The following is a 9,503-nucleotide window of genomic DNA, read 5'->3' as shown; positions in this document are numbered from 1 at the left end:
GCTGTGAGCAAGGGCGAGAGAAGAGTTTAGGAAGCCGGAGTACAGAAATCGGGCACAAGGTGAGGGCCTAAGATGAGAGCTTATGGGATGTGCTTATGGCAAAGGGAAGAGGGGAGCTGAGGAGGCGTGCAGGGAGTTACCCAGGCTCAGAATAGCCAGGGGAGAGATGGAGAGCACCCCAAAGGGCAGCATGCATGGGGCAAAGGAGTGAGGGGCAAGCAGTGGTCCACGGAGCCAGGAGAGGCTGGCAAGCAGCCCTGGGACTGGAGACCCTCCACCCAGCTCAGATCTCCAGCAGGTTGCTCTGCTCCGGGCTGCCTTCGGGGGCTTTTTCTGGCGGTGCCGGAGAAGCTGAAGGTCGGGGTGTCTGGTTGGCCTCCTCTTCCCCCACGCTGCGGCCCTCCCCCAGCTCCTTGGAGCCGCTGGGTGGGGGCCCTGGGCCTGGCTCGCCATGGGTGCGTTGGTGTTTGCTCAGGTGGTCACTCCGGGTAAAGCGCTTGGAGCAGAGCAGGCAGGTGAACTTTTTCTCCCGGGTGTGAGTGCGCACGTGGCGCTCCAGCTCATCCGAACGGGTGAACCTCTTGCCACAGAAGAGCCAGTTGCAGACGAAGGGCCTCTCGCCCGTGTGCCAGCGTAAGTGCGCCTTCAGGTGCGAGGCCTTGCCATACACCTTGCCACAGCCCGGGATGTGGCAGCTGTGGATGGGCTTCTTCCGCAGCCCAGCCGCTGCTGCCCCCAGGCGCTCTATCTCCTGGCAGTTAGGGCAGTCACAGGAGGAGCGCCCTGCTCCACTGCCCCCATACCCACCACTGCCCCCTGTGCCTGTGCCACGAGGGGTTTTGGCTCCACCACTCCCCTCCAGCTGCCCACTATTGCCCACTGCCTTGGATTTGTAGACATCTTGGGGTAAGACATGCTGAGGCCCTGGTTGCAGAAGGTGAGGAGCTGGGTAGGGGGCTGGATTAAGGGGGGCAAAGTCGGCTGGGTAGGTGGGTAGCTGGGGGTTCAATGGAGGCTGAGCAGGGCCTGTGGGCAGTGTCCCTTGCAGCCCATCACCCTGGCCCTGCCCTCCTCCTAGCCAGTTGCCCCCAGGGTGCATGTCCCACCAAGGTGTAGGAGCATTGCCAGGGCCTGGTGAGATGCCTGCATGGATGCCTGCCTTGTACCAGGAGCCATAGGGGTGTGCCATGTCCAGAGAGGTGTAGACACTAGGCAGGCAGTCAGAAGAAGTGTGTCCCTTGGGCACTAGGAGCCCAGGATCCTGGGTGCCCGTGGGCCCAGGGAAAGAGTGAGAAAAGGGAGGGTAGTCATTGGCATAGCCCGAGGTGGGTGCTGGAGGACTGCCTGCAGGTGAGAGGAGCCCATTGGTGCCTGAAAAGGGGGCTGGGTAGGCATCCCCCATGGTTTTTGGAGCGGAGAGGTCACTGCCCACAGAGTACGGTTTCTTTGTTCCTGCTTTGCCCAGTGTTGTTGAGTCCCGCAGAGGGCTGGAGCCACCAAATTTGCTACACGCCGCCGTCAGCATGGCCAGGGGACTGGAGCCATAGTGAGCTTCCTCCTGGGGAGACATGGAAGCAGTACTTAGGGGAGAGGAGGAGAATGCAGAGAGATGGTAAACTCTAGGCTTTCAACCTGGACACAAGAAGAAGAGAACAGAGGGGTCAGGGAAGAATTGGAGGGAATGGGGAAGTAGAGGTAAGAGGAGGGGCCAGCGAGGACTGGGTCCCAGGCCAGAGCTCAGGTGGCATTGTGGAAGGATAGCGGAAGCCAAGACTACCGCTTAACACCCAGCTAAGGAGGCGAGAAGCAGGGTTCCCTGTGATGTAGCTGGGGGTAGGCAAAAGCCTCAGAGAAACAGGAGATGCCTATTAAAGGGCCTGGAGAAGAGCTGCCACACCTGGATGAGGTAAGAATTAGGGATCCTGATCCCTGGGAGCGGTCTGGAGCAGAGGCCATAGTCAGGGACTTGGAGAGGAAAGATGAGGCTCAAAGAGCAGCCTGGGAAGGAGGAAAAATATAAGGGGACTGTAGTGACCCCCATTCCAGATTTCCCCAGAATTACCCCGTATTTCACTTCCTGTCTCCACTTCAGCTCCTGACTAAGGCAGTGGCCCAGGCTGGTCTCCCCAAGGCCTTGTCCTCATGTCCCTGGTAAGGAATCTCTTGGCAGGGACTCTGAGCCTTGGGAGCAAGAGGAAGCGATGGCTGAGACACTGAGACATTGAGAGGGAACAGGGCTGCCGCCAAGCCAAGGCTGTGGCTGAGGCAAGAATGTCTTTCAAGCGGGCAGTGGGCACCTCCTGCTTCGTGGAGCCAGCTGGTACCCCTTTTGTGGGGTGGAAGAGCTTGAAGTCCTCATGCCCCTCCAGGGTAAGAAATTGGGGTGGCTACGATACAGGCTCACAGCCACACCCCTCCATGCCTCAGTGTCCCTGAACACGTAGCCCACAGCCCAAGTAGCTGGTCTCTCTTCACCCTTCCGGCGCAGTGAGTGAAGAAAGCTATGTAGATGTGGGGCATGAGGGTCTTTGAGAATGCCCTTAATGCCCATCCTGCTGTTGCTACCAGACTAGTCCTCCCTCAGGAGCCTGGTACTCCTCCCTGGGACAGCCTAGGAGGAGGTGCCCTCCAGAATTCCTGGCTGGCACAGATAGGCATCCATTACTGAGAATCCCACCAAAAAGAAAAAAAAAAAAGATGTCCTCAAAAGCTGACCCTGGACAGTTCCCTGACTGGGATCCTCAAAAGCCAATGTACTTGGTGGTGCCTTCAGTAAAGCTGAAAAGGAACCCAGGCGCCCAGGGTTCCCAGACCTGCCTGCCAGCATGTGTGTGTGTGACACCAATCCTCAAGGTAGGGCCAGGTAGGGTCTTGGGGTTGCAGTGAAAGGTGTGTGCAGCCAACACTCCTGCACTGCTCCCCACGTGCAAACCTGATGCTCCCCCTGCCCAACTACCCCATGGACATGGACTCCCAAATCTGGGCCACCAAAACCTTCCTCAGATCTGGCCACGATGAAAGCCCTGGTGCTTCCCAGCCAGGGTTGCAGAGGGAGCCTCTGATGCCCCAAGCAGAGGGTGGGCTGAGGCGGGGTAGCAGCTGGGGCAGGAGCAGGGTCCCAGCAGAAAGGGAGAGAGAAACATGGAGTAGGAAGGGGAGAGGCAGAGACGCAGAGACTCGGGAGCCAAGCACTGGGCACAGGGCGAGGGACTGATGTAAAAGCCCCCAGAGGTGGGGGAAGGGAACAGAGGGGACACTGGCTTTGGGGCAGAACCGGCAGGGACCCAAAAGAGCAGAAAGGTGGAAAGACAAAAGGGAGGGAGCTGGAGGCAACCAGTATAAACAAAGAGAGGTGATGGAAAGAGACTGGGCTAGGAAGGCAAAGGAAAACAGAAAGGAACAGGAGGAAGAGGAAAGGGGGAGGAGGAGGGGAGGGAAGAAAGCAGATTTCCTACCTAAGAAAACCACCGCGGTGCTGGGCCCCAAAACACCCCCAGACCAGGCCGCTTCTCCCGCCTTCTACCCCTGACCGCCCCCTCCCCCTCTGCCCAGCCCGGGCCGGCTCCGTTGGTTTCCCTGCGGTCGGTTTATTTTTAAAAACGCCGACGCCGTCCCCCGCCCGGCCCTCACACTGTGGCCACAGGGGCCCTCAGCCAAGCCCAGGGACCCCACCCAGCTGTGGGGAGGGGAGGAGGGGTGAAAGAAGGCAAGCAGCCCCAGGCCAACAGGAGACCCCAGCCCTGGGGAGCTGAGCCCCTCCGGGGCCCTGGAGGCAAGGAAAAGGGAGTGAGCTGTCAGGCCGCTCAGACTGTTCCAGGAGCCAAGAGCTGGGCCCCTGGCTAAGTTTATCCATAGACTCGGTTTCCTTCTCTGGCTGCTTGCGCTCTCCTGAGAAGTGGGGAGAGGGGTTCTAAATATGAGCCCTCATACCTAATCAAATGCATGACCTTTTCAGGACCCAGGAGTCTTACCTTCCAATTGTTTTTCCGCCTCCCTTCTCCCACCCACTATTCCTTAAACAACAACTCGGAGCAGACTTCAAGTATGGAGGGGGACCTCTGAAGGAGGAACAAGAGCTGTCCCAGCTCTCTCAGCCAGATGTGCAGCTGGGAAGGTGTTCACAGCGCCAGGCTGACCTCCCCCTGGAATATTCACTCACTGTATATCTGAGGACTGACTGGCCATAGGTTCTGAGCACCCAAGGTCCCAGTTTCCAGTTGTCCACTTTTTCAACCTCCTCCCAAGTTGTTTAGTTCTCCCAACTTCCAATTCTCCATCTCCACCTGGCCCTGACCGCCATGTACCCCTCCTCCCTGCTCTCCTGCATCTCACTCAGGCCAGGCGAGCTTCCCATCAAGCAGCCACTGCTTCCCTGTCTGAACCCCAAGTTCTTCCCACTGTCAAAGATCCCACCCAGCCCTAACCGGTGTGGCCCAGTGGATAGAGCGTTGGCCTGCGGACTGAAAGGTCCCAGGTTTGATTCCGGTCAAGGGCATGTGCCTTGGTTGCGGGCACATCCCCAGTGGGGGGTGTGCAGGAGGCAGCTGATGGATGTTTCTCTCTCATCGATGTTTCCAACTCTCTATCCTCTCTGTAAAAAAATCAATAAAATATATTTTTTTTAAAAAAAGATCCCACCCATACCAGGCTGAGGGATTCCTGGTGGTGGTGGCTGCGGAGAAGGAGAAGGATAGCTGAGGGCCCAGGTGCCCCCAAATTGGTAAAAGACACAGAGGGACTGGAATGCCTTTATGTTGGAACATCTCCAGCTCACAGGGAGTGAGGGACATGGAAACCCAGTTTTCATGGCAATTCCTCTTGCCAAGTGCTATCCCAGTCTGTTGTCTTTCCAGCAGGCCTTTGGGTCCCTTTCCCCCAGGCACCAGTGCCACGCTGGCAACTCTGGTGTGACGCCCACACCCACTGACACTGCCCCTGTCTTGGGTGGACCCAAGATTTCCATGCACCTTAGTCCTCCTGCTTCCTCAAGACCAACCGGTGTTTCAATGATGGCTCAATAGAGAGTCTAGTGGAGAGATGACAGGGAGAGCAGTTTGCTCTCATTGCAACACTTGGGACTCCTGACTGGGTACAGAGTACTGACAAGGGACATGGCGTCCACCCCATTAGCTTGTATGTCATTCCCTCAAATTCAGTCACAAACTCTCTCTCAGCCTTACACATACACCATTCCCCACCTGGACTAACAAATATGTCCCAGCTTACACACACACACACACACACACACACACACCCCTGTGCTCTCAAAAAGCCAGCCACGCATGCAGTCACTGCTTTACATTCTAACACTTACACTCAGGCCAATAAACACAGGCATTAAGACTCCGGTGCCGTCTCACACACACACCTCTCCTGCAGGCTGAATGAGTTGGCTTCCTGTTTGGCCCATCACCCCTGGGACCTGAGCTAGGGCACAGGAAACAGCCATGGGGGCTTCTGAGGTGCCCATGGATATGGAAGATCCAAGGCCACGTAAGGAGGTCGGCTTTAAGGGAGGGCTCTCTGGCTACAAATTCCTGTGGTGGGACCCAGACAGCAGGTCAGAGATGGTGACTGAGAAACAGAGTCAGAGACCGAGAAGCCGAGAAAACTCAGGACGTTATAAAACAGGCTCTGAATTGCTGAGTCCCCCTTTCCAACTATGTGCCATGATTCCCTCAGGAACCCTGGTAGAATCAGTGATTTCTCAAGACCCCTAAATCCTGACCCCGATGATACCCTAGTTCCCTCCATGCCCAGTGCCAGAGGAAAGAGATGCTGGGGTCCCAGCCTGGAGGGGAAGTGGCCCAGTCCGCCCTGGAGCCTCCCACTCCCAAAATAGAGCTGAGTTTGTCTTTGGCTGAAAGCTAAATATTTGTGAGCCGGGCAGGCGGCCTCAGACCCTGGCCCTCCTCCTTGGTTCCTCTCAGGCCTGGGCCCGGTTCCTCTGGTCAGCCCCCGCTCAGGCACTGGAGCACAGGGCTGCCCTTCTGCCTTTTCTCATAGCCCACCTCCTCTCCTGTACACACCAGCCCAGAGGCCCAGCCCCTTCCCACCTACAGACCAGACAAGACACCGCTCAGGAGACAGGACCCCCAAGAAACTGAACCCAGTTGTCACTCTGTGCCCGCTCAACCAGTCCCATCACCTTCTCTTTCTGCCCCTGTGTGCTACCAGCTTACCTATCTCCCACCCTTCTTTCCCCACCCGCCCCCTCCACCAGCTCCTTTCTCCATCCCCTTTGCATTCCTCAGAGTTGGTGTGCTTGGTTGACCTTAGGGGTCCTGCCTTCTTTTTGCCTAATCTCCTTTCCTCTTCCTTAGACTGCTCTCTGACCCCTGATCCTGATCTCCCTCCCTCCCCGTCCTTTCTCCTGCCCCCTTCTCCCCCTCCTCTAACCCCACTCCTCTCTCCTCATCAGAGGGACCCTTGAGAGTGACAAGCACCACAGCAACTGTCTGAGTGAGTTGGGAGGTCGGGGGCGGGCGGGGAGGGAGTAGGACCATTGAGATTGTGGCTGGTGTCCTGGGAGGGAGAGGGGGCAGTTACCTCAAGCAGGGAGGACGCCATCCTGAGGCTGGGGAACGGGTCCCAAGGAGCCAGGCAGATGGAGAGAGCCGAGCCGCAGAAAGAAGGAGAGGGAGAGGGAGGGAGAATGGGAGAATGGGAGAGAAGAGATCTAAAGTTAGAAGGGACTGGGGGGTGGGAGTGGGGGGGCTGCTCTCTGTCTGTAGGGATCCACCCTCTAATTACAGCTTTCCCAGAGGAGAAGGCTCCGGATCCAATGAGCAGGGCGAGAGAGGGAGGCAGAGGGTCCAAATTTCCTGCTCCATTTGCTGAGCTCCCCAAAGAAGGGATTTGGGCGGGAGAGGAGAAAGGGCTCCCCGGGAAGGGGTGGAAGCTGGAGGGGGACAAGGACATGGGCAAGTAGTCAGGGCGTCCTGGGGGCTGCTGAGGAGAAGGGTTGAAAGGTTGGTGGGCCCAGGTGTCCCACACCCCCGCCCCCAGCAATCCCATGGGCATCTATGGGAACCCCTCCCTGCGCCCCCCAGTGTCAGATACCTGGGGGATCTGGGGCTGGCTGTCCTGGGTCTCTCCTCTCTGGAGGTCTGGCAGTGGGAGCGCAGGCAGGAGGTGGCCTGAGGGTCCTGGGAGGGCTCGGCTCCTCTCCCAGGCCAGCTCCACTCTTGCTGCCACTTGGGCTCCAATCCTACAATCCTACTGACTCCGGCGTCCTGGCTGCTGCTCGGCTGCTGCTCCTGCTGCTGAGACTGCTGCTGCTGCTGCTGCTGCCGCTGAGGGAAGGAACAGGAGGGAAAAGGAACAAACCCCAAACCACTAATTAGAGATCCAGGGGGGGGATGGGGGATTGGGGACGACACTCACACAGAGAGACTGGAACACACAGCATACACACTCATGGACAAACATAGGATGATCCATGCACACGTACACGGAGTGCTGCCCACACGGACACAGCCGCTGTCATGAATGAACACAAACTCACACACAAATGAGCTCAGTGACATGGCTGGAGGCACACACACCACATACACACCCGAGTTGACCACAGAGATGCTTGTTTCCCCAGTCACCCGCCTCTAGATCAGGAGAGCAGTGTGTATGTGCATGTGTGTGTACATGCATGTGTGTGTGTGTACATGTGTATTATGAAAGACAGGAGGGAGAACTCTGGGGTGAAGGCTTTTGCTGCCCAGGCTTTTAGGATCACTGAGGTAGGTCCCAGAGCAAGGCCTGGAGGAAGGGGTAGAGAGTGGAGGAGGGCTTGGCACAGGCTGGGGATTCCCCAGTCTTCTTCCCAATGCCTCCTAGGAAGTGGCACCTGGGCCTACCTCACTCTATGGACCAGAACCTGGATCTTCTGATTCTGGGGAAATTAAGGCAGGCAGGAATGAGTGTAGGAGTAGAAGGCCATTGGCTCAGCTCATCCATGCCCAAGCCTGGCCCCTTTGGATTAAGCCCCCCAAAAGGTATGTCCTTCTAGCCTCCATTATTCCTTGCCAGTTACCCTCCCAGACCCCTCTTGGCCACACATCAAATCATCCCTTGATGGATAGTTCTCATGAGTGATCACGCTTTCCTGGGAGGGAGCCCCTGGTTCCCTTTCCCATTACCTGTTCCCTCTGCAGCAGGAAGAAGTGAAGTTAGAGTTTAGGCAGGACTTCTTATCAAAATGGGGAAGAAGAGAAGGAAGGTTGGGAGAGGGAAACCAAAAAGTCTGTTAACTGAAACCTGGCTCCTGAGGTAAGTTTGTGGGAGAGAGAGGACTAGGCAGCCAAGTAGTAGAACCAGCATCTCTCCCATGTAGGGGCCCAGCCAGCTGGGGTTGTTTTACAAGTTATTCTCAACACACCCCTCTCCCCCATCCCAGCCCTACCCATCAGAGGAATGGAGCCCTGGCCTTCCCTTCCCACTCCCCCAATTCCCCAGCACCGTTCCCTCACTTTCCCTTCCTGATTGCCCACTTCCTTGCCCCTTTTGCTCTCCTTGCTCTCCAAGGAAAAGGCAGGGAGGGAGAGGAGCTGATGGAAGTCCAGGGAGCCTAACCAGCAGGCAGGGTAAGGACCCAGGAGTTCTAGATTCCAGCCTAATGATTTGATGTCCCCCAAGGAACACTGTGGGCCCAACTTTTGGGGAGAGGTTTAGGGAACCAGGGTAGCTGCCAGACAAAGGAAAAGAAGCAAAAGAAGAAATGCAGAAAGACCGAGAGACACACAGAGCAAATGAAACAATCGGAGAGAATCAGAAGAGATACTATGCGCTACAGCAGAGAGAGAGAGAAAAGAAGAAAACAGAGCACCAGGTACATGGATTCAAAACAGAGAGCAGAAAACAATCCCAGAAGGAAGAAAAACTGGCCCAGAGGAACAAAGATGAGGAGACAATGGCTTCAAGAGAGGGCAGGACAAGGAAAATAGCCCGAGGCCTGGCCAGGCACCCAGGAGGCAAGAGGGTTAAAGCAGCCAGGCAGGTGGGGGGGGTGGGGGGGCGGGGATGGAGTATAAATAGCGCATAATTGTGTCCCATGATTACATGGGCCACCCCACCCAGTCTGCCCAAGAGGAAGTGCCCGTGGTGGGGTGTCCCATGACCTCGCAGTCTCCCCCTGGTGGGGGGGCATCTGAGCCTGAGGTGTCAGATGGCGTTCTGCTCCCCCTACACACACACACACACACACACACACACACACACACACACACACACACGTTGGGAAGAAGATGGGGAAGCTTTGGAGAAATTACTGCACCAGTAGCAGAAAAGCTCAAGTCCATTTGGTGAGGCAGGCAACTGAGGCAGAGGAGAAAAGTCTGGACTCCAGAGAAGAAATGGCAGGTGGGAGAGGCATTAGGCTTAAACTAAATTGGGAAGAAAAGGAAGAGAGTGAAGGGCAAAAAGAGGAATGAGGAAAGAAGAAGAGTTGGGGGACAAGGAGGGTGAACCTTCTCCACTTCCTTTTGGGGGACCTTAAGCCCTAATCCTAT

General features: G+C 56.7%; 1 protein-coding gene across 1 annotated transcript; it reads right to left on the bottom strand.

Annotated features, from left to right (window-relative positions):
- Positions 1-283: 283 nt before the first annotated feature.
- Positions 284-6,570, bottom strand: SP7 (Sp7 transcription factor). The gene is given in 4 exon segments (XM_070407732.1): positions 284-1,558; positions 2,063-2,116; positions 2,119-2,181; positions 6,550-6,570. Coding segments are annotated over 4 exon segments (1,413 nt in total).
- Between the last annotated feature and the right edge of the window lie 2,933 nt (positions 6,571-9,503).

This window comes from Myotis yumanensis, unplaced genomic scaffold (genome assembly GCF_028538775.1).
Source record: "Myotis yumanensis isolate MYYU_CA2020_CCGP unplaced genomic scaffold, mMyoYum1.0.hap1 SCAF_3, whole genome shotgun sequence".
Taxonomy (NCBI): Eukaryota; Metazoa; Chordata; class Mammalia; order Chiroptera; family Vespertilionidae; genus Myotis; species Myotis yumanensis.
Note: the sequence above shows the minus strand (reverse complement) of the source record. Positions and strands in the feature narration are given on the sequence as shown.